Source organism: Antrostomus carolinensis, unplaced genomic scaffold (genome assembly GCF_000700745.2).
Source record: "Antrostomus carolinensis isolate BGI_N321 unplaced genomic scaffold, ASM70074v2 scaffold7680, whole genome shotgun sequence".
Lineage (NCBI taxonomy): Eukaryota > Metazoa > Chordata > Aves > Caprimulgiformes > Caprimulgidae > Antrostomus > Antrostomus carolinensis.
Genome location: NW_010286455.1, coordinates 92,744 through 118,688, shown reverse-complemented (window position 1 = coordinate 118,688; position 25,945 = coordinate 92,744). Strand labels below are relative to the sequence as shown.

Genomic DNA, 25,945 nt, shown 5'->3' with positions numbered 1-25,945 from the left:
AGGCAGTTAACAAAGAATACAGTTGTGAGCTGCGATTGCAAATGTTATTTTATAAATTACAACACAGATGCACAGTGAAGTCAAAACATGCATCCCTATGATGTTCTTGCTTGCCTGGAGCATAAAAGAGTGTTGGTTTAAAAGTTTCTTTGCTTTTATTAATTATTATTGCCGATGTTTATTGGTTGCAATCATTTCACTGTGAATAATTTTGTTTTTTACAGGTGGATCGTATCATCTTCTGCGTCTTTTTGGAGGTTGACTACAAAATTTTCAAGAAGAAAATGGGCGAGTTTTTCCCTCTAGGTAGGTATAGTAATCAAGTGCCATCTGACTTTAAAAAATGATGCAGCAAAAAGACAACAGTTGGCATCTTTTCTTCTTTCCCTGCCTAAGCCAAATATTAAAATGTGAACTTTCTTTAAAGATCAGCTGCACATAAAGGCTCTGATCCTGGATAAATGCAGCGGTTTAAAATTTGTGAACTGGTAAAACTACTTGTGTTATTGTTCTTGCAAAATCAAGGCCTGCTTTTGTATGCTCAGTACAGCTGTTTTCTCCAGTCTCTGCTGTATCCATATCTCCTCCCGAAATCTGGTGTGTGGCTCTGGCTGTCTTGACTCTGAGAAGGGCATGATTTGCACTAATGTACATAGCTCCTAGTGTATATTGCTTTTCCATGCACTTTGTACATGCTTTGCTCTTTCATTAACGATGCTGGTAGGGTTTCTCTGGGTCTGAAAAGATACCGCAGGGGTTAGAGCCCAACTGTGTCTGAATGAGAACTTTAAACTTGAGCTGTCCCTGTGCAAGAATCAATGGGAGAAAGATGGCTCTCAGCGGAGCTCGTGGGAAATGTTAGCCATTCATCTTACGTTTCACACAGGAGGTTACTTTCTAGAATTTAAGAAAACCTGGTGGGCAGTAAATTTGTTAATCTCCCTCCCCCCATATGCCTGTGATTTATGTTTATCATCTATTATTAGAAATCTGTGTTCACTTTTTTTATCAACCTTCTCCCATTTTATTTTCTTTTCTATGACATCAGTCCTAGTATATGGGACAAGATCCAGATTTTAGTATTTTGTTTTATCACCCGTTTCAGAAGTGGCAGTCACTTAAATACTCCCCACGCTGTACGTCTGTCTGGTGGAAAAGAGCCTTTGAGTAATAGGAAGCAGAGCTTTGGTGTGTTGTGAGTCTCCATTAATTCTACAGGACTGTGTTGTCACTGTAGCCACAGTGGTTTTTTTCCTTTCACTTTGGCTGGTAGTATGGAAATTGTGATGTTTGTCTCATCTCACTAGAACAAAGCTTTTTGGAGATGACTTTGTAATCTCCAGTTTGCAATGGTTGGCAGCTGAAACTTAAAGACCTATTGAATTATTCAGGTAGCATAGAATGGTGTCTAACTGCTTAATAATATTTTTTTCTGGAGCACATAAACATGCATTTCAAAGATTGCATTCATGTCTAATCTATTCATTAAGTGATTTTTTTTAATTTATTTTTTTTTTTAGCAGTGTACCCCAACACATAGGATAAAGTGACAGTATCCTGCCTACTGTTGCTGACTCTGTCCCTGCCCTTCAGATTAAGCGAGGGTAGACTACAGGGTCAATTTGTCAACAAATCAGAGTATTAATACTCACCTTCATTGTTAAAGTCTTTGAAATCATGGATTAAACCTTGGCATTGTTGTTACAAATGTAAAACTCAATTGGGTTTGAAAGCCTGAGAGGCAAGAAGATGCTTCAGAGCTGAAGCATGGCAAGCCCAAAGGGGAAAAGAGAGGAAGATGGGAGATTTATTTCTTCTTCGGGGTTTTCAGCACCTGACATTGTTGAACTCCTTTCTACAGACGACTTGCGTGGTTGAGTGTCATGTTATGTGAAGACTTATAACTGCATTGCACCACATTATATAGGTGATCAATTATACCATAGTTTTAAAAGTACATTTATTCATGCATAGAAACTTTTTACAATTTTTTTTGCTTGAACTGAAACTGGGAATTCAATATGTGACCATAGAGAGGTGGTTGTGATAGGGACCATCTAAGGTGCAGCAGATCCAGTGGTTTGCAGGTATGTGACTATGCAAAAGGTTGATCCAATGCATATGCAGACAGCTCTCCTGAGAAAGATGTTTTAATTTTCAGCAGTCATAATTAGGTATAGATTGCTAAAAGATCTTACCACCCATTTTCATAGGCTCCCCGCTGTAATTTTCTTAGAACTGATGATTCTGAATACCAGTTTTGATGTGCTTCAGTGATGCTGGTTTCCAGAAGGAGCTGAGCACCTACTGGCTGGTGAGCTGGAGCTTTAAAAGGAAATGGTTTAGTTATCCCTGACTCGGTGAAGGATTTCCTGTTGTTAGATCAGTAGTCAGTGCTTCAGGCAATCTGATTTTAGTGTCTTGTATCACCACGGATGTTTGGTGTGCCCTTATAGGAGTCACTTAGATCTTCAACTTGTGAGGAGACAGGGTGAAGCAGGAAAGATACATGCTACCCAAATGACTTCCCATTAGTGTCCCTGGAGAAATGGCCAGTATCTGGACCTTTCTCCTGGAGGAGTGCCCTCATGATTAATATACAGTCTCAGCCTTTCATTGCCAACTTGAATTGGCACTTTTCTGTGGGGTACCACCACTTCAACAGATGTCAGTGTCAGCCCCATCCTAAATTGCCTATAGCCTACTGGTGAGAACATCAGCTGAAAGTCTGGATGGTGATTACTGAATGGCCATCACGTCCGCTGTTTGTTCCCTTTTTTCTGGTCTCTTGTGAATTGCCATCTGCATTTAATGTAGTAGACTTAGACAAGTTATCAGCAGGCTCTCCTGCTTTTGGGATAGTCCATCTCTCTGCAGGACTGGTTTCTTGCACAGCACACTTAGATAACATGGCTCTTTTTGTCAAGGAATTAGCAACTGTCTCTGCATTTGGCAATAAAGTCCTGATATTTAGACTGTAGAAGGAATTGCCAAAACTCTGGTGGTTTTGTTTTGCTTTTAGATGAATCTATTAATGTAGTGAAATGAAAGTCTTTAAGGATAGACTTGCCCTAAATTTGAATTGATAGGGCACTATCTCATAGGAGAGAATAACACTGAGATTTACTTCAAGCTTAGAGAAAAAACATTGAGATATTTTTAAAGTGTCTCACAATCAGAAACATTATGAAATATATCTGCTTTAATAGATGTGGACAAAAATGCTTAGAAAGAGGAAAATGTTCATGGAGTTATATACATAAATAGTTATTACTTTAAACCTGGTGCATTAATAAATCCAAAAAGACATGCAAGTGCTTGAGCTAGTCAAGTGATAATGAAATGAAGCTAGAGTTACACCTCAGTGCATTAGACTAAGTGGAATATAGATACAGGGAAATTGTTCCATTAGTTGAACATATCATTAGGCCTATTTTGCAAGTGGAATGCCAAAGAAATTAGTCAAGTAATAGTACTGATACTAAGACAACTGCCAAGAGCCTTGTCATTTGCAAACTTTAAATATATAGGGGGAAGAAGCAGACTTCTAAGTAATTTCATGTCTTAGGAGTGTAGCAAAGCTGTTCAGTAACAGAGCAGTTGTCACAGTCTCATCATTTCTGATTTAATCTCAGTAACCAATAATACCCTGTACAGAACCTGAGCTAAAGCCAGCATGCTCCAAGGGGGAGTGCCACCTAATCTTTAACTCAAATTTAGGCTCTCATCCTTGTGATTGTCCAGAAAAGCACTGGTTTAGAAAGCAAAGGGTATTGGTTCAGGCAGAATTTTCTGTTGAACCTCAGAGGTTTGGCTGAGAAGTTTTTGTATGCTCTGATAGAAAAAGAGCGAGGGTGGAAGACTGCTCCTGTAGAATAACCAACCTTCTGTGCTTAAGATGGATCACTGTTGTAACATATTAGGTGCAACAAACTGATTTATTTTTTTTCTCTTTTTACCAATTGAGTCCTATCTCCTAATGGAATGAGATAGTCCAGCCATTCTCCCTTCAGCTGTGTTGGGAAATTATCTCTGCTTAATCCGAGAGAATGTCTTTCTACATATCTTTCAGGCAAAGAAAATATCCTTGCCTGCAGTTCTGGCTCAGATGTGTAGTTCTTATATCACTGAATTCATTGCTACTAGTATTATGAGTGAGCATTCTGGGGAAGGAGCTGATACTTCTGCCATTTTTTTTCTCTTGGAATTCATTGTTTCTTCTATCAGAATTCTACATGGAGCCTAGATATTAGGCATTATTTTTATTGATATGTATACAGAGAGAGAGAGATAAGACCAGGAAATGGTATAAAAACAGTCCCACTTGAAAAGCTAGATTTACCAACATCTACCTTACAGTAATATGTACTTCTAGGATGCTATTCATAGGAGTAAAATTAAAAGTATTTGTAAACAGGTGCCAGCTGGAGGCAAAGATACCTTTTTTTTCCCCCTCCTATATGGTGTGCATTCCTAGCTACTTAATAAGTCAGATAGATAATCTTGCAGTGACCTTTGGCAAATGCTTATTTTTCATGCTGGCTGTTGTATATTTTGAAAGGTTTATCTTAAATTGTAACGTTTAAAGTCTTTCTAAATCTACCACCTGTTACCAGTGGATTGGAGAGGGGAATAATTTTTTCTGAAAATGTTCTTTAGACAAAAATAATGTTATAGAGGGTACATAGTGTGAAGATGTAGCATTCAATGTTATATTACATTCTTACTACTTTAAACAGAGTAAAGAAAATTACTTCACTAAAGCATCGCTAAAATTGTTAGAGAGAGGACGGGTTTGCACTTTTATTAGACCAACTGATGGATGGAAGATGCAAGCTTTTAGACTCTGTGTCCTTTCAGAGCTAATGAAAGGATCCTGAGCCCAAGAGCTTGTTCATTTCTTTGGAGCCGTATCGGTTGGTATTATGAAAAAGAGAGAAATTGCTTCATCTTGAAAAAATTTTCTCTCCCCTCTATTCCAGGTTATGACATTTAATACATTTCCTGCTTTTATCCTGGTTGATGGAAACACTGTCCCCCCTACCCAAAGCATATGGATAAGAGCTACTGTCTTGTATTAATCCTCCTGTGACTTGAGGAGGATGCACAGCATTCTAGTTGTGCATAAATGTGCAAATATATTACAATTGCAGAGGAAATTCATTGTTAGAGATCTACCAGCCTTGGAATCAAATTGGAAGCTGTCTAAATGGCTGAATGAAGGGCTTTGTATTAAAAAGGCAGATCCCTGCACTAATACGTGAGTGAACTCTTAAGCAGAGGTTGTCATTTCTGTACGGGTATTAAGAAGCTTCGCCCTCTCCACTTAATATGGCAAACTTCACTGGGGCTGAAGCGGTCCTAAGTGTGAGCAAAGGAATCATAAGTTAGCCCTTAGTAAGTAATCTTGTATCAAATGGGTAATTCGTTTGATACATTTAACCTCTCTATTTGCATTTACAGTGTTCATGAGCCAATTCGTTTCCTTAATTCATCACCTGAATATATTCCACAAAATATTTGCTATGGGCTTTATTTTACTGTGTGGATAGGTGCCAAGCAGTTTACTGGAAGTACCCAATATCCTTTATCTGAGATTTCACCTGGGTAGTGATTTGCTTCGTAAGTCACGAGGCTCTCGTTTTCCTGACTGGTTCAGGCCACCAGGGTTTGGAGCCCCCCCAAAAGAGATGTTAGGGAATAAGATTTCAGGGAGTTTGAAATCCCTTTGGCCTTCTCCTCCTGATCAATGAGGGCCTTCCTGAAGGTTGTGGTTGCAACTACTTTTCCTGTCTCCATACAGAATTTTCAGGTTGCCATGTTCACAGCTGATAACCACATGTGTTTTCACAGGTTTAAACTAGAGGCAGTCAGACGTGTCATCTTCCTTTCTTCACTGCTTTCCCTCACAAAGCTTTCAGGGCACTGTGGATGGGCTAGGTTCCTGCGGATGCCATGGAGCCTCTGTGCCATTGAGGCCATGGATGAAGCCATGGATGCCATTTGTGTCCAGACACTTGCCATGGGTACACAAACCCTTCTGTGGCTGAGCAGAAGCTGGGACAGAGCCAGAGTGACTGGCCACAGCAGCAGCAGATGGGGATGCAGTGTCACAGTCTTTGGCCTGTGCCCTAGTTGTGGGAAGAATCACCTGCAACCCATGCCTGTTTACTGGAAGGAGTGAAACGAGTCTCACTTACCTGACCCCACAGCTCTGATGGAGCTGCAATCTCTGCTGTTGTATTGGGACACTCGGGCTTCTCTGATTTGTGAAACTTTTGACTTGTCACTTGGAGATCCTGCTTGGCTTTCAAACAGTGAATGTGCAATGAGATGGTGCATGACCATGCATCCCTCTCCATTCCAGAGCCATGTATTGAGATTGTATCAGGGTATCACTCAGTATTTATGCATTCACAGCCATCTGGCCTGCTCTGGACTCCATGCCAGCATTTAACGTTCCCCCCAGATTGGAAATCTGGTGGGGGAGTCTTATGTTCAGGCAGAGATGAGTGAGGATTTTTCCGTGGGTGGAAGGCAGCAGTGGTTCTAGAGAAGCTCTGGCACACTGAAGATTTCACATGGGTGCAAAATACTCTCTGCACCCCTTTGAACTGTCTTTATATTGGAGGATGTCATCTTCAGATGGCTTCTGCAAGCCCCCCTTGCTGAAGGACTTAATTCAAAACAGCTGGGAAGAAGCACAACCCCTCTGTTTCCCACGATGGTTCCGTGTCCCTCAGTAGCGAAGGCTTTGAAGGAAGCACTATCCATATGGGTATGGGCATATCAGGGGAGCTGGAGCAGCAGGTGCTCCAGAATGGGATCCTGACTTTGCTCTAGTTCTTTCTCAGAGTACCTGGAGATCCTGATAAAGTACACTGCAACATAAATAGGATTCTCTAAAAATTGTTCTCAATCCAAAAGTTTCATAAAACCATAACGCTTAAAATATCTGTCCATTTCAAAATGTGTCCAAAACAAATTACCTTGTAAAATCTCAAACTAACTAAAAGCCTGAAGATCTTTGTAAAAGTGTGAACTGAAGGTTTTATATGGCTTTTTGTCTTCATTTGCCATGTCAATGACTGTGCCAGTCCTACCACTCATTGAGGTTTTCTGTCTTAGCCCCTTTTGCCAGTGACTGTATCCTCAGGATAGTCTGTAGAGCAGGAGGATGAACAAGAGGCAGCTCAGGAGTGGTGCTTGGGAGACAGAGTGTGTGATCGATGGCTCAGATAATATTTTCAGCATCTTAAGAGATATGCAGACCAAGAGAGGTCCCTAGCACCTTCTAACATGACAGTGGGTTTCCAAGACCTAATAAAATGTTAATGGACAGTTTCCTGCTTCAGTTTGAATCATAATAAAACTTCCTGCTATGATCTCTTCTGAATTATTTCCTGTCTGACTCCTGAGAGAGCACTGCTCTAGACTTTTTCTATGTGTTACAACATTGGTCACCTCAGACTTGGGACTTGGATCTTCTGGTTGTACGTGGTTTGACAGAAGCTTGTGTTATTGTCTACTGTATGGTCTGGGAAATATTTTGCCTCCTCATTCCTGATAGCAGCAGTGGCACTGCTCGGAGCAGGATATGAACAGACGATGGGACCGTAACCTATTTCAGTGCTGTTGTCAGGGGCTTTTCCTTCGCTAAGTGGTGACTCCTCTTCTTTGCTCCAGTAACATCTTGTAGACATTTTCCTGGTATCCTTTTGTGAGACTGAAAACAGAGCCCACAGTCAATCCAGAATTCAGGGGAAATGGCTGTTTCTATGTATTTGTCCAATTGTTCCAAACCTCTGAGCTCTCCAGCTCCTGGGAGACACCTGGATAAGTGCCGTGTTGAAGCAGCAAAGTGGCAGGTGATGAGGATGCATTTGAAAGCCCGTGGGTCATGCAGTTGCAAGGACCAGACTGCTGCAGGTGTTAACAGAGAGAGCATAGGGAAGATGATGAGTGCGGTAATTAAAAAAGTGAAAATGGAGCAATTATTTACCATCTCTTGTAACACAAGAAGTGCAAGGTGTCCCAGGAAATGATTGAATCAGGACAAAAACAAGGAAAAGGAAGTAGTTTTTCATCTGACACTTAGTCAGAGTATAGGAATGCTTGCTATGAGGTGCCATGAAGCCTAAAGGTCTTAAATATAGTTAAAAAGAGGATTAGCTTGACCAACAGAGGACTGGTCCAACAGTGGCTGTTAATCACTGCGGTCTGTATGTAACCCTAGGCTAGGGGAGAGGCTGCTAGGGGGAGGGAAATGTATTGCTGTTCTGTTCTGCACTCAGTCCTGTGCACACAGATGCCTGGCACCAGAAGGTGAACAAACAGAAGCTTTTTCTGTACAATACCTTACATGAATACACCTTTGATCAGGGATCTTTTCTTCCTGCTGTGTTGCATATTGTGGCATCCCATGTAAAGCATTCCAAATGCATTTTATGTCATGCTCAAAAATAACCTGTCCTCTCCAGTCACTGACACTGAGTCGCTTCACGTGCTGAAGTGCTTCCAATTGCAAAGGATGCAGTTAAATTTGTGTTTGTCTCATTTGGTTGCCTCTACCTTAGGCTACTGATGAGGTTTTGTTAGAAGCTTGTATTTAGAAATGTGTTGCCACATGCAAAACCATTTTGTAGATGACTGCTACATTAGCATACATGTGGGTGAGAGATCCGCTTGAGCACTTGTGTCACCAGAACTCAGTTGTTTTCAGTATCTTAGGTCAGGGAGGAAATAAAGAAGTTTTGCAGTAGGTTCTTTTTTAAATACTGATGTATGTTTTCCTAAGGATTGTTTCATTCCTTTTGTGTAAAGTAGAAGCATCTGGGAAATAGAAATCCAAATCTGATCCTGGCTGTAAGCACCATTTCCTGTACTGGAACAATGTTGTCCAGCTCACTCGCAGTGGGAACAGCAGCTACTGCGTAACCTTTCTGTGCAGCTGAGGCTTGTATGAGTATGTGTATTTTGCAGCAGATCAAGTGATATGGTGCATAAAAGAAGCCATCTATGTGGTGACAAAAAAAAAAAAAACCCTAACAGTGCCTAACTTCTTAGGAGGTTGGTACTAAGGATTTCTATTTGATACGGCTTCAAAAGCTACAAACACATTTTACATTCAGTGAGACTCCAGTGTTGTGGGACTGGTGTAACTAAGCAACACAGGAAGAAAAACTGCACCAGTGCTGCAGTAAGACCAGGATGTGCAGAGCTTATCAGTGGAAGTTTCTTTATAGTCAAACTAAAAAATTTGATTAAACTTGCTTAGTGTCAGGTGGAGGTTTATATAGTGTCCGTTGCTCTATATGCAGGATTGCATGATTAAAGGATACAAATGTTCAGAACGAAAAGAAACCCTATTTGTTCATCCAAAGCAGAAGAATTGTGCATTTTTCTTAAGGATCTTTTTGTTTTATCTTTTTCTTTTTTCTTCCTCTTATGAGCAATGAGGATGAGGGTAAGCTCTATGGAAAATATAATTTTTTACAAGTAGATGTGAAAAGAGTCAGGCCTGGGTTTAGTGGATCTCATCTGGCAGAGGTTTCCCAATCTGCTTTTGCTCAAAGAAAACATTCCCTTTTTCTGTGTGATCGGTTAATCTGTTGTATTCTCCCAGTGGAGAACTGAGCTGGAGGGATCAGAACAACTCAAAATGCTCATAATGTCCTAGGTTATTGCAAACCTCATGTGTATGTTTGGGCTTCATCAAACCCTAGGGTGTTCTCGTGTGGTTTACTGTGCTACAAAAATGTCAAGTCTTTTAGGCTGAGATGGACATAAAGCCTGTACCCAATTGTGAAGCTCTTGTTGGGTAGCAGCAGGGGTCATAAGCTATCAAAAAGTGATTTTTAAATTACTAAGGATTGAAAATAGATGTGAGACACATGATTAGAAAGCTCCCTAAGGATGCTAAGACAATCACATAGATAGGTGGGTGAAGCTTTTAGAGAAAGTTTTGGAAAGACGAGTGTGGTGGAGAGAAATATGGAGAATAAGAACCCACTTGGTCTTTTCAGCTGGTGAAAATCTGATATTATGATGGTTTAGACAGTTTGCATCAGGCGGGTGCCTTGACCCATGCTGCTTCCCACTCCAAGATTGGACACAGGAAACTTTTAATCTGAGCAAGCAGAGGCTGCCCCAAAATGGGATCAATTTTCCTGAATGTTGTGAGACTGTTGTGCTACTCATCCTCTGTTATTGTAGTGGAAACTGTACAGGCAAATCATGAAGTACCTGCTAGGCAAATGCTCAAGGGCAGGAACTTTTTCAGCTGGACCACTGTTTTTGTATAGCAAATAAGCTTAATGGGATGGCTGCAGCTGTTAGTGCTAAAACCTTTCATGGGGTTGTTTTGTTTTGATTTTTCTTTTATCATACTGCATCAGCAGTATGATCACCATCTTCAACCCCCCATAGAGCTCTGCCCAAGTCATGGCTCTGGTTGCCAGTGCACGTGTATACAGGCTGCAGAGGGGAGTTTGGTCTAGTCCCACAGTACCTCCCTAGCCCATCCCATGGTTACATTCATTACATGGAGCCACACTTGCAAGGAGGAGCAGACTTAGACATGTGGGTTGGCTGGGAATAAGGAAAAGTCTGGAAATTGGGAAAGAAAAATCCTCAGAGAAGGAACAAATCCTGAAGGATGAGACAAGGCAGCTGAGGAGAGGTTGGAGGAAGTTAGCAGCATGCAGTGCTGTTGGGGGAGCACCGGCAGCCCGGGATACAAACCCTGAATACAGATGAAACAGCAGCCTCCTGCAGCGGGGAGCTGGCTTTTGTGTAAGAGCTCTTCAATGCATGCACAGTTAAAAATAAAAGGTGTTTGTATAGTGTTGACTCTCTGCTTGCTAACATGAAGAAGAACGCAAATAGAAGCATGAGCAACAAGGAGGAGGCGGTTTAATGGCTTTGGGGATTAGCAGCGGTATTTAGAGCCTTTCACCTCTCTGTTCCTAACATAAATCTTAACACAGATTGATGGTTTTAACCATCTGGCTTGTGTTTGCTTGTATGCAACAACTAGTGAGACAGAGAAAGAACCTGACCAGCAAGGCAAAAGAAAAAAAAAAAAAGTGTATGACAGAAGAAGGCATCTCCTTCTCCAGGGTCAGTAAGAGCAGGTATGGTGCAATTCTTCTGTTTCACAGAGCTCAGCAGGTAACAAGGGAGAGGGGAATGAAAGAGTAACAGGCATCACTTGGTACATGACTCCACCGGGGAGCCTATGACTTATACAAATGTGTATGCTCTGAGCAACTTGCTCCCAAATGCAAAGCTCTGTGATCTTTAGAGATACAGTTACCCCAGATAGCATGAGAGTTAGAGGGCAAGTTTCAACTATAGCTTGATTGTCAACTGTAATTTATTTTATACTTGACTGGAAACTGTTCTCCATGCATCACTCATCTAATACCTTAATTTTATGTACTGTAGCCCAATTTATAAGCTGGAAAATTTTGCACTCTAAACCATGCAACACATTTTGGATTAGATGGCTTCCATGTATCCTATGCCTTCTAAATACTGTTGCAAGTTTTCTCGAGGATGGGCTGACCCTTGCAGGGAGTCCCTTTCGGTTTTCCTCTCACTCCAGGCTGCAACGTCTGTCATTCCTTTTCCAGCAAGGTCATCTTGGAAGAGCTTCCCAAAATCCAGGGTTTTAATGGGGAAGCCACATGAAAGATCACTGTTCTACTTCTCTAGACAAGAGAGTAACCAAGAGTGGGTACATGCGTGCACACGTTATAGCATGTTTTCCTAGTCAATTATTTTTCAACAGCTCTTGAGTAAGGGTGAGAGTTACAGAGGACCTCACCTCTGATATTTCAAATGGAGAAGTTTGTGCAAGAAATATTGATGATATGTCTTTAATGAAACGTTTGTTGGTGTCAAAGATTGACTCTTGGGTTCTTCTTGTGGTTTTACTCAATTTTGCTTTGGGATTGACTGTCTGTGGTACATATTTCAAACTGAAGCAAACCTCTAGAAGGCTTCCCATGGATGGGGTAAAAAAATGTATAGGGAGCATTAAAAAAAAAACCCCAAACCAACAAACAAACAAAAAACCATAAAACAAAAAATCTAGGCATTTCAAATCTAATTTATAGCAGTCTTGGGACTGATTTTGCTTCATATTAAGGATGTAGAGCTTCAGTAAAAAGTATTTTTACTTGCTTTTACTTCTTCAGAACCAGTAACCAAGAAACTGCTTGTAATATCATTCTTTTGTGCAGAAAGTGAATAAATTTTGGATATAGATTTCTAAACCACCGGTTTTTATCTCAAATAATTGGTTTTGGCATAGAGCTCCGGCAACTAAACATGGTGTTTATCACTTCAGCCAGCCACACCAAGGTCAGTGAAAGAGACTGCTTTGTATTTGACAGGAAAGCACTTCCACCGGATGCATTAATAGTGTGAGAGTAAGAATTATAGACACGTGAAGTGACTGAGGAGTGCTGTGTGCCAAAGTGAAACTCAGATTCAGATCTAGATTGGGGTAGAATCTTCAAAGGCACCATAATGACCTAGAGATCATCTCACCAAGCAGTTGGGAGCACAACTCTCATTTTCAGAAATGATGTAAAAGGACTTTCAGTGAGACTTACGTTCCTTTTCCCAGAAAAAGCAGCCTTTAATTCACAATTAGTTCACAAAAGCAGTCTTTACCTCTTCATAATTATGTTGCATAATGACTTCACTACTTTTTAATAACATCAAATTTCTTGTCTGTGTCCATTATCACCAGCTTAGAAGCTATTCTGTTGCTTTGGGAATTTTGTATTCCAAGTCACTTACAGAACTATAATTGCGAACTTCGGCAGAAGACCAGGTGATATATGTATGTTAAGATATTATATTCTGCTGATTTAGTGTCAAGTCTTAGATTAATTTGAAATTTTATCATGCTGGTTTCATTATAAACGCTTCCATGGAAAGAACATGTTATTGGAAACTGAATAATTCATAATCTCTATGTTAACCAAATGTTTTCTGAGTGGTTTGCTGAAAAATGTCAGGACTCCAGTTGAAAATCCTGGCTCTGATGAAGTCAGTGACAGAATTCCCTTTGTCTTTAACAAGATTTTTCATTTTCTTACTTCAAAAATTACTTGTCAGAGCTCCTTAAAGTTTCTGTGTACAAATTTATATTTGTACAGTAGGGGCCCATGCGGTTTTTTTGATCTCCAAAACAATTGTTTGCAGAATAAAGAGAAAGGAAGTAAAATGTGCAGTGTCTTTTTTTTCAGTCCTGATCCTTTGGGCCAGACTAAAGCATACTCAAGAGAAACATAGCCTGCTGTCGTCTAGTGGCTTCTGAAAGTCCTGGCCTCCAGATCATGTCTGACTGAGATGGAAGGGGGAAAAGGATGGATACAGATACATCTACTGCAGATTCTTAAGCATCCATGAACATTCTCATGCTCATGATTTTAATGCAAACTTAATTCCCAGTGAAGTCCTCTGTTACTAACCAATTGTTCTGTTCTCATGCTACTTCATAAAGTTTCAGGCTCCAAATCTTGATGAAAGCAGAGCTTAAACCTTATAGCGTGTGCCACAGCATTTGGATCTCAGTGGAGTTTATAGTGTAAAGATCTGACCCTGCGAATTAGGACCTAAGTACTACTGTTAGTTTCCATTGCCATTGATCATAATACTTCAAAACTTCTTTGGGTTCAAATGGTGGTCATGATATGCACATATGCAAGTTTGAAAGATTTTAAGTTTTAGACAGAAATTGTATGCTTGCTACAGAATTTGCACACGCCCAAATCCATTTAAAAGGGTATAAATGGAGTCTATATGAGTTAGGAACACAGCTAAGGCTAACTTTTTTTTTTCCTCATCAAAACAACTTGCTGTAAGAAATTCCTTTGTTACCAAAATGCAACTTTTTGACCTTAAACCAAAGTCCTGTCTGACAAATTTATAGTAACTTCTTTATGCGGTATGATTTCTTGATAAGTAATTCTCTTCTTAAAGTAACCAGCTGTTCCCAGGAAACAAAGAAAACTGGAACTTGACAAATAACCCAAAAACTCTGCTAGAAAAGAGAATGCAATTTCATTTTGTACAAGTCATAATTTGCAGAATTCTGTAAATTTTGCAGAATTTTATTCCCAGTCTTTGTTCCCCAAGTTTCCAGTATCTGGTAGTACTAGAATCAAAAGCTTCTTTTCCCATCCACCTCCAGATCTCATTGCAAAATGTTAAATGAGAGGAGGCAAGCTACAATATTGGCAATTTGAAATGTGGAATATTTCATTTTAGGTATTTCCATGTATTCTTATTAGTAATTTTCTTTCAATTTTTTTGACAGATGATGCTAATGAAGAAGGGACTGAGCTGAGGGAAGAAACAGGTGAGTAAACAGTATTTTGTGCTAAAACATATCGCTTCTCCAAAGCATTAACCAAGCTGAAAGAATTCTTGAAACTGTTTGCCTTGTTTGTGATAAGCAGTGCCAATAATTTATTGCCAATGTTACGACAGCCATCTTTGGTTTTTACCATATCATTATTATCAGGGGCAAACCAGCCCTGATAATAAATAGTACATGGTAAGAATGGCTGAGACTACCTTTTTAATGTCATCATCTGTTATGAGCCTCTGGGTGATACTCTGTTGCTTTTTATGAATAACTAGTTTGAACATGAATGGGAAATAATTACAATTCTACAGTCTCTTTGTCTGTAAAAAGGTGTGAATACAGCAATTCTTGAATCATTTGCAATTCTGATTAGTGGCCATGATTTGTTTGCAATGAAAATGGTAGCAAAACTCTCATGCAAATTCTTAAATATGTTGAAATTGATTGGACAGTATTTCAGAGTACTTTTTTTCCTGGTTCTTCTAATTTGCTGTTTAAAACAAGTGTCAGTGTTTAAGGTTTGTGGATGTGGATAAACTTGAAGTGGAAATGATGGATAGGTATAAAGGAAAGAAAAGCCTGAGGAACAAGAAAAAGAGAGAACAGAGGATTAGGTATCTCCCCTGAGGACAAAAACTTCCAGTCAGAATGCTTCTGCTAGTTTTTTGTAGAGAACTTCATCAGCTTAATCTACTTGATCAGGCTTTTCGTAACATGCTTCCACCACAGCACCTTGTGTCACTTTCCCTGCTGACCTTCAACTAGAGGTTCTCAATGGACATCTCCTGTTCCATAAGAGATTTCTGGGAACTGAAGAACCTCCTTTTCTGTGCAGCATAGCTCCCCCTACTCTTCTTCTCATCCTTTCCTTCCTAACCAGCTAGTACCCATCCGTGGCAGTACACCAGGCATTTGCACTGTCCCCCAGGTCTCTGTGACCCTGATCTCATGAGAGCCCAGCCTCTCTGCAGGAACTTTCAGTTCTTCTCTTTACAAAAAGATACGGGATCAGAAAGGAGACCCACATGCAGAAAGGCAGAGATATACCAGCCAGAAAATAGAGGTAAAAGCTTTTGAGGCAGTGTGTTGGCTGCTTAAATTGGCAAGATTGTCCTAAAGACAAATGGATTATGATGATTTATGCAACCAGTTAATTAGCTTAGAAATTAGAAATATTTGAAGAATGGTGTATATGCGTAGATGTGAAAACACGGGTATACAGATAGATATGTGTTACACTGATGGATTAGCACATTCTTTTTTGGCTGTTCTGGCCTGTTGATTTTATTACATATAATTATAATTACTTTTTGGTGTCAAGATTACTGTATAGGAACTTTTAGAAATTTTAATACAATTAGTGTGATTGATATAGTTGTACGTACATACATAAAAGTAGAAAAATAAAGATCATCATTATGCAACAAACATTTGCCAAAGATTATCCTACAGTTGAATTAGCAGTATTACTCTAACATTTCCAATTTAATTTTTTACAGTAATCATGGCATGTATACTTTTATAAGCCAAATTATTTTGCATTTTTTGTCTCGTTGCTTTTATGGAGATTATGCAAATTATGTTGACTTTTCTTTTAATAATTTTAAATTAGAATTAAAAGGAAGTACATTTCCACTTAGTAGCTGGTCTCTTCTTTCTTGCCTTGTATCCTTCACAGCTTCTTTAATATAGATGAAGCTACATAGCTGCTCTGGGAAATTATCACTGAATGAAGTCGTTTGAGCAAGATATTTCCCTACCTTTCTGTTTGTTTCTGCATATGAGATAGATGAGATCATAGCTTCTCTCACAGGTTTGCCTGTAGAGTGTTATGAGCTTCAAAAGCATGTACTTGGTTATTTTTTTAATAATTTGAAGATATTTTGGGAATCAGTGCATTGATTGTCAGCAATCAATACCTACATGGCTAAAGAGAAGTATCTTTTGTATCTACTCCAGTAGTGGGGTAGATATACAAAAGTTATGCCCTTTTGACCTATTTGCTTATGGAGTTTTTAATAATTGTAGGATGCATTTGTGGGAACTAGAAATACATACATAATTGTTGCTTTGAGGGGAGTTTTCATTTTTATACTCAGATTTTTATCAGTTTGAAGGATATCTGCTTTTTACTGTTCTAAGGGAAAAATAGAGTAGCAACTTCTAGTCACCACTTCAAGATATTAATTGAATAATCATTTTTTATTCCACTTGACTTCATGGGTCATGACTCCAGCAGATGGAGTCAGCAGTTGGCACCAATATTGATGACCCTGGTTTTTTGAGCTGTCTTTATCCAATCTGCTTTGGGGTTATTTGTCCAATTCCTCTGCTTAAGAAAAAAAGGAAAAAATAAATGTCAGATTCCTGGAGAGCACATGTTGTGGACTACCACATGTGTAGGACCTTTGACAGAGATTCAGATATTCTAAATTTCAGCTAAATTCCTGTACTGACTAGGTGTTTCTGAGGGCCAATATTGAACCAAGAGAAAACATGGAGAAGTACAGGGACATGAATGAGATGTAGACTCATTGTATCTGTACCAAGAACGTAGCAGAATGAGGTGGAGGACAGAATCAGTCCTAATTTAAACCTGGTGGCAAGAATTAGAGGTAAAAAAATCTGATCCTGGTCTGATGTCAGCTGAAGTCAGTGGGAATATGTCCATTGACTTCAGTGCACACCGGATTAGGCCTTGGGAACAGCTAGAGAATTAACTGTGAGTAAGAAATAACAGATGACCAAACGTGTGTATTATTGAGTGAAGGATACATCATGGAAGTAATCTGTCTTGTGTTTCTGCCACCCTGAAGTGCAAATATCTCATTACACACAGAAAGGCCTTTCTTCCTGTGATTTCTTTTCAAAATAAATACAAAATTACATCTGCCAGATAGTCATCTCCATTAATATCTACATTAATACTATAAAATCAACAAGTATGAATGATCATTTTAGCGAGTTAATCCCATAACGTCACTGCATATATTGGATCTACTAGAATAAGAAAAACATTTAAAAATAAAAATAACCTAATCTTATTAACTATACACACTCAAAACCACTCTTTTAATGGCATTTGGCTCACAAGATTTTTAACCCATCACTTTGTTATTCTGGATGCTGTATCTTGTAGCAGCTGCTGACTTAATGGCACCATTTAATTTAAAGCGCTTTGATGTTATCATATGTCATACAGTTTGCTGTTAGAATGGCTCGAGTCAAAAGGGCAGATATAGTAATAAGGGGTATGGACCTGTGCAGTTCTACATCTCAGCTTTCCTTTATGAATGATTTCCTACATAAGCAAAGAGAAGGACCAGATGACCTAATAGTCTTGTCTACCTTTAACTTCAGTGATTTAACACTGCAGAGTCATGATGCTTAATGTTTTAAGCTCCATTAAGGGAAGATTATTCTAAACTTTAACTTCTGAAGGACCTCGCTTTTATACCCACAGATTCACATATCCATGCACAGAAGCATGCAAAATAAGCCCTAATATTGCCATAATTGTGTGCGCAATTGCAGTGATTGCATGTGGAAATTTTAGAAGCGTGGGCTATTATGAGAAGCACAATCCAGATTCCTACATAATAGTATCGTATTATTATGCACTGACATAACTTAATTCTCTTACCATTCAAACCCCCACCCCCCCAAAAAACCCCAACAAACAAACAAACAAACAAAACTCCACACATAAAGGGGTTTCAGTTCTGAATCTATGTTCTCCTTCAACCTGTTTACCTTCATTCTCCATCATTTTGACCTCAGTTGTATGAATGTTGCCACACTACTGTCTCTCATTTCCCATCTAAGAGTTGTTCATAATAAATGTCCTGCTGGTTATCCCATTTCTAGCCTGAGTATCCTAATTAACCACCCATTCATTACTTCAGAAGGATGTCAGTCACACTAACAAGGGAAGCCCTGTAATAAACAATACTGTATAAATAATACAGAATTTCTTTGTATGTTCCACTGTGTGTACACTCTTGGACACTTTTTTTTTGGAGGGAGACTTTATCTTTTTTTCTGAGATGAAAATAACAATCACTTGTAACCAGGGAGATTTGGAAGTTGTGAGGGATTTGGGGAATAGCTCACTTGGAGACACACTGTGAGATTTAAGTGGCTTGTTGACCCTCTGAATTAGCCTATAAAGAAGAATCATTTCTCCCAGTGTTAGAGCTCAGAAACCTTTTTGCACAGATGACCATGATTAGAAAAGCTTTGAATACAAACAGTTCAGACATCTGTCTAGGGGTGCTGGTTTTAAATAGAAATTTGCAGGCAAAAGTTCTGTAATATTTGGCTAACTGTTCTGAAAGACATATATACTGTTGGAGAGCAGAAAGGGTTAAGAGTTCTATTTTGACCATAATAAAAAGACATTATTTTGAAGCCTGCACAAATCCTTTTCTGTCTCTGGAATAAGGGAAATCTGCTAAAAAGCAGTGAAATTGTGATTGAAATCTTGCTTTCCTGGGACTGTGCCTTTAGATCCTTTTGTGAGCATTTTAAGGTTCTTTATAGAGTGCAAAAAGATCATTTCTTTTGAGATAGTAACAGTTCCGACATCTCTGAATGTAAGTCTCCTCCCTCTCTGTCTTGGTGCTGTCAATTAAGATGTTGGTTATGTTATCTAATGTATTCAGATACTCCTTAAAGACGTGGCTGGACATTTGCACTTAAACTTGATTGACAATTGACTTGTGGGTCTGGAGCAAACCCCACAGATTGGTTAGATGATAAAATTCATCACTGGAGGGGTGAGTGTTGATTGAAACACTTCAATTGATTCGAGTCCCTGAAGTGAATCATTGTCAACCAAAAAAGGGAATGTAGCAGGTAGTTCAGAGTGGCATTAGAGCCAAAGAAACCATACATCAATATGATCCACTAAAATATTCAAGTCAGTTTTTTAAAAAATGGGAGAGCATTGGCAGGAATCAACCTTTAAAAACCTGGTTATTTTCAGGATCTCTCTTTTGTATTGAAGTTCTTGTTGACCTGAATTGCCATTGCTCCTGAGTAACCCCTTTAAAGGGTTGACAAAGTTTGTATTTGATGGTTTTTGTCTTTATTTTGACCCACAGTATTTCTTGTGGTTGCTCCTACGTTCTCACCACTCCAGAAATAAATTCATCTTAGCACTTGAAAACTCTTGTTTTCCTCAAAATATTGTATTTGAATTTCAAATTCAGGTGAGCAAATGTGATGACATAACACATGATGTCCTATGTTCAGTGCTCTTGGGAAAGTTCTACCTCCTGATAGCAAGCCAAACCTCAAAGCATGTTCTGCTTTGCAGAAACTTGCTTTATTTACTAAGGGCTCTTCATGCTCTGAACTATATGAAATTCTATAATGAAGCAGAAATTCCACTCTAGAAATTTTTTTAAGAACAATATTCAGTTTGGCTTTTTTGGGTAATTCTCATTCTTTAAAATGAAGAAGGTGAAATGGAATTTAGTTACTCGCATACAGATCACCATTTGGGAATTTTTGTTAACAATTTGAACTATTGCATCACATAAATTCCTGCCAGCTTCCCAATCTGTGACTCTTCTTTTTGGATGTAAGAACAGTAGAATAACCAGCTTCCCAGGAGGGCAGACAGAGAACATTTCCAAGTTTCCTGGGCTCCATGCAAAGCCAACGATTCGCTCTCTTTTTGTCTCTTGAACCAAAACGATATTCCCCTTTACCCTGCAAGTTCCCTTTCCCCATGCTCCCTTACTTCTTTCATGCCTCCTCTTTGGAAACTTTCAGCATTTTGATTCTAGATATGTGTAGTTGTGGAAGGGAAGGAAAGAAAAGGATAGTATGTACAGCTCTTCGCAGAGCTGAGTCCTTTGTAAGAACTGGGCATCTGATCACTGAGAGCTGTTTAAAAATCCAGTGACATAGGGAGTAGGTGATTGTGTGGGGTATGTATGACACCAGAAGAGATGGGAGTTTTTGGCACACTTAAGCAATTTATAACACACACGTAGATAGTTTTTTTTCCCAGTTGCTAATTAGATAATCACTTTGAGTTAATACCATGATTCTCATTTTCTCACACATGACAATAGGGGTAAATCAAACAAGGTCATATATCTTCTAAATTTCCTGCTTACAAGTGCTCAAGATTTCTTTCCAGCACACAGAAAAGTGTGTTTTCTTTAGGCTTCTCCTTCACCCAAACCCTCACTGGGCCACAGGGAATTGGGAGATTTGACAGAAAGTCAAATGATAGAAAGCCATTTTGCCATCATGGCGGAATAGATTCAATAGGTGCGATGAATTGAGTTTTAATTGTCTGCCATTCTCTGCTTTCATGGTTAAGCGACAATATTTGAAGAATACTTTAATTAGTGAACCTGCTTTCATTAATGTCTTAATTTACAAATACAGTTTATTATTAATTTCCAGTTTGGCCTACCTACCTTTTGTACTAACAGACTTTCTGTGCTACCAGTTTATGCCTTGAGGTCTGTCTTAGCAAACGGACAGTAATTTCATTCTTTATGTTAAGATGACAGAGTATCCTGAAAATATAGAAAAACATCATGAGTTTTAAAGTTTAACTGATAATAAACACTGTAAACTTCAGTCTTTACAAATAGGGGAGATCTTAGACTTCACTTGCCTCAGTTACTGTTTTTACTTAGGAGGTTTTCCTTTTTTTCCATGTTCCTGTTGCTTTCTGGCTAGAATGTTGGAATGGATTTTTTCAAGCAGAGCATTTCTATCTCGTAAAGCTTTAATTTCCTTAGCTTTACTTCACTATCAAACTTGCTTCCCTACCTTTCATTTCATTACTAATTTCAGTCAATATTCATTTGTTAATGTGTTATAACATTGAATGGAGGATTGAGTTGAGAGGGAAAAATAATTTCATTCAGATTATTTCTCCACAGTTCCATAATGCAGTGTAATATAAACATTAAAAATTAAATTTTTTTTTTTTTAATTTCTGAAGAAATTAAGAGCTTGTGAAGTAGGTTATTTTCATGTGAGCTTTCTTCACTGCTGTCATGTGAAAGTTAGCAGAAGTCCAGTCCAAGCTGAAAAATACCTGTTACGACTTCTATAACAGATGAGGCAGTAATTAAATGGAGTGCTGAGGTAAAATGTGCTTACTGTTGCAATATCACGCATAGTAATATTTGATACAATAAAATAATTTCACAATATGTTTGTTGGGTTTTTTTTTAATGTTTGAAGGATTGGAACAAAAGACCCAGCCTCCATCTCCCACAAAGAGCAAAGAAGAGCAGCCTGAGGAGCTGCAAGGTGATGCTGAAGGTAGGTGGTCTGGCAGCTTTTCAGAGATATTAATCAATTTTGCATTTTGGGGGGAAAATTTTACTCTGAATTCTGGGGAAAGAACTGGAAAACTTTCATTTAAGAACATTCTTTACACACAGTTAGAAAGTTGCTTTTGGCCTAGATCATGAGATTGTAATTATTCTGAAGTGTATTTAATCTCCAGGTAGACTCAGAATTATAAATGCTATTATGTGATGGGCTACTAATCACTGTCGATATAAAATGAGAAAATGTTGCTGTTTTATCTCTAACCTGTTCTGACTTTATGTAATTAATAAAACAAGATGTAATGCATGTTGTGCAAGGGTCATAGTCTGGTTGGTTAAGTTGGTCAGGTAATTCAGCTACCTGCTGCAAAACACAAAGCAATAAAATTCTTGCTTTCCTTTCCTACAAGAAATTTTTCCTATATCCCATTCCACTCCAGCTACAGTGTTTATGGCTCAAGAGCTTATGCAGTGTATTACATCTATCCATGGTCAGAAGTCACAGGTGCTTAACATTGTACCTATAGTGTTGTTCCTGTAAGAGTGCTTCGCTGCACTTGAGTCTTCACAGGGCAGCTTGTCTATGTGTACAGAAGTAAATGTGGTCTACATTGTTCTAAAATTGGACCAAAGTATCTTTTCTTAATCTGTATCTCATTGGGAGAGTTGTTAAAAAATGTTAACATCAAAGACTTGTGTTCAGAGTGCAGTTTCACGTTGCTCTCGTATGTGTGGAAGAGCAAAATGCCCTAATGCTGGAGAATTCCCCTCACGTGAAATAGTTAAAAGGATGAACCTTGATCTTTAATGCATGACAGGTCCTTATCATGGATTCTCTTTGACCTAATGTTCCTCAAATGACACATCTCATTCTGCACCTCAACCAGTGGCTCCACGTTCTTCATCATTTTGACCCAGCATTGTGCATTCGGCTCTTAAAATATTCTGACTGGGGTACAGTGTGAGTCATAAAGAGCAGAAAAATGTTAACATCTATCACTTTAAGTAACTGCTAGTAACATCCTGTCACTAACATTGTGACTGGTTGTTAATGGCAAGTACTTAAAGCAATAGCTGTCATCGCCTGGAAGGTGTGGGGGGACCCAAGAATTCTCATCCTGATGGGTCTTCTTTCCTTTCATGCTGCACTAAACCTAGCTGAAATTAAAATACCAAATTTATGTTTGGTTTAGAGAATTCAGCGATGACAAACCACATGTTGATTTGTACACAGGCTAAATGGTGTGGGGGATTGTGGTGTCGTTTTCCTTATTCTTAAATAGGCGAAACAATAATAGTTTTTTATGCTATATTTTCATTTGGAGTATGGCTAAAAGCTTTCATTGTATCAGTGTCAAAAAAAAAAGGGGGGGCAGGGCAGGGGAGAAGCGTTGCAAAACTGTAAGGTTTTCCTTCCATTGGAAAAATAACTGATGTTGTTCCACTATTTCTGCTGTGGCTTACTAGATAGGGTTTCCTAGTTTACTATGCCTGTCAGTGTTTCCTGGTGACCTACAGTTCACTTTGTGGAGCACAAACACACACATTGGAAGAGTGAAGTAAATACCATGGCAATAGAATGATTGCATTACCCTCGAGCTGTAAAATGCCTGAACTCCTTGAATTTGATACCATACGGTAGATTTTGCTGATGCAGAATTGAGGCCTGTAACACATAATCACTGCTGCAGAATTTAATCTAGCTGGTGACAGAGTCCTCTTCTCCTTCGGCAGGAATCAGGCTGGTAATGTTTAGAATTGAAAGTCTAAATTTAGACTTGAGGATGGTTGTGATGGGGGAAAAAAAAAAAAAAGAAAAGAAAAAAAAAAGTAATTAAAGTGTTTGCTCAGAGGGGCTGGGGAAGAAACCTGGGTCAGATTTCTGTGGCATTACCTGTGCCTCTGTTTTGAAGAGGAGTCAAGCTGTTAGTCTCCAGACACTGGATTCCTATAAAGTTGCTGAGTGGCTGGAGTCTAATGTAACACACCTGTGAGCCATTTCCATTCAAGTAAATGGGATTTGCACACATTTGTCTGAGAACAGGATTTAGTTTCTCCTGTTCTAATTATTAGCTGTTGGTTTTGACTAATTAAAAGAACTTTTAGTGAGAAGCCTTGAAGATTATGAAAGCTGCGAATACGTGACATGAACCAGAACTACAAGTCTGAATAATTTTATTTAGGTAGCAGTTTGTATTCATTTCTAAAAAAATGGGTTTTTTTCTTTTTGTTTTCTTTTAAAAAGAACTTCTGAGTAGCTAATGTGTTTAAACAGTCTCAATTAAAACCCAATAAAGCTAAACTCTGCTTGAGGTCAACTTTGTTGAATTTTCCTCATGGTAAAACATGCTTTAGGTAGCCCAAAGTAAAAAAACCAAAACAAAAAAACCCCAACCCAACCAACCAACCAAAAAACCACCAACCCGTAGCTTTTAGCAATAAAATACACTGAGGTACAGGGTGGCACAGATATTTTTTTCCTCTGCTTAGTTATCAGTGTCCTTTTAGATTGAAGATGGGGCAACAACTTGCTATTTTAACAGCCTCATGCATGCCCTTGTGGCAGTCTGTAAAAACTATTCCACTGAGTTCAGTAATATTTCTACTGTAATATTTTTTCTCCAGCACACCAAGCTGGTTCATTGGTTAGAGGTAATGGAGCAATATCTTTTCAGTGCATGTAAAAATCTCCACAGAAGATCGTCGAGAGTAGGCTCCTTCATTATTACCCTCTCTGCAATCAAGGAAAGTCAAATAAGTGGCTATATGTAAGGAGCTTGTTTTGCAGTAAGCTCAAATAAACACTTGACATGCTAATGAAAGCAATTTTATACTGAACCTCTAAAGTATTAATGGTGTCTGTTATTATGCTATTAGATATATTGTTCTCTGCCTTCAGACCATTGATAGAGAAAAGTAAGTGTGAACTGCATAGCAGATTCTCATATCAATGGTTGTATTCAGTAGTTTTTCATTGTAGCATGGGTTATTGTCTAGGGAAATGAATAGACTGGATGCATGGAGAAACATTCTTTACTCCCAGGTTCCCTGCAGTATTTCAGGTTTGACATGTGCAAACATACAGTGTAATTTTCTTTTTTTTTTTTTCTCTTCTCCCTTTCCTGGGTCTTGGGAGAGTCAAATCAGCCAGTGATAATTTTGTCTTTCCCCTCGGTCATGTGCAGTCAGTGACTGAGCGGTTGTAAAGTCTCAGGTGAGAAAATTATGTTTGGCTCTAAACAAAACTCAGCACATCTTACTTCAGTAGCTTCATAACACAATCCTAAAGTAATTATACAGACAAACTGCCAGTATTTGTCACAGCATAGCAGCCATGAGTTAGCACAAATGCCACAGGTTACCTGTTCCTCATCCTTGCTGATTGTCACCGTCCAAAAACAAACATTTTTTTACAAAAGTCTAACAAAACAAAAATTTAAAATCTTCCTTATTTCTCTTAGCTACCTCCCCAAACGTTCTCCAGAATGGCAAGGTGCGTGTAATAAATTTTCTTGATTCTGGGAGAAGCGAAACAGTTTGCCTTTTCTTTCCTTACGGGATTACTCAGCAAGATATAAAATGGAGCCTGCCCAAGAGCTGCCTGATCTGTTCCCACCATGGTCTGCAGGTGATCAATATTGTATCAAAGATGACTAATACATCTAATAACACCATCATAAATGCCTGATCTTTCTCCTCCTCCAGGAGAAAGATAATCAATCCATGCAGCAAAAGCCTTTTCTGTGCCTCCTGAGGTCAGGAACCTCCTTTCCCTCTCTCAAAGGATGTGAAGACAGAACTGGAGCTCTGCAAGTTGTCTTGCTCCAGCTGCTCATAAACTTCTTCCAAAATCAATGGCCACATTCTTCCTGATAGATTGATTGGTCTCATGTGGTCACCTTAGCTGAGCCCACTGTATGTGGGAGGAGCTGGTCTGTTGGAATTGCTCGTCCAGGATGAACTTTGTCTGCTTTCTGTTCACTTGGTGGGAAGGAGAACAGTTTGATGGATAAGCCAAGCCAGGAAGGTCAAAATGAACACAAATCGCCTGTAAGATAGTTGGTAGAGTTGGTTCCTTTGCCTGATGGGGTCATTGCACTGCTGAGCCCTTAGCTTTCAAGGGCAACATCAAACATCTGAAATCTTGCTCGGCAGTGTCAGGAGTTGAAGATCACCAGCAGGCTCCTGCCTTGCTCAGAATCAGTTGTGCTCTGTCCATGAAAGATGATGAGTATGGAGTAGA

At 39.0% G+C, this 25,945-nt stretch overlaps 1 protein-coding gene across 1 annotated transcript in view; it reads left to right on the top strand.

Annotated features, from left to right (window-relative positions):
- Window positions 1-224: 224 nt before the first annotated feature.
- Window positions 225-25,945, top strand: part of MACROD2 (mono-ADP ribosylhydrolase 2) — a gene marked incomplete at its 5' end in the record, with an annotated part of 84,153 nt that continues 58,432 nt past the window's right edge. The window contains 4 exons of the mRNA XM_029085693.1: window positions 225-306; window positions 14,339-14,380; window positions 21,611-21,691; window positions 22,043-22,045. Coding sequence (XP_028941526.1) covers window positions 225-306; window positions 14,339-14,380; window positions 21,611-21,691; window positions 22,043-22,045 — 208 coding nt within the window. The remainder of the gene's footprint in view (window positions 307-14,338; window positions 14,381-21,610; window positions 21,692-22,042; window positions 22,046-25,945) is intronic.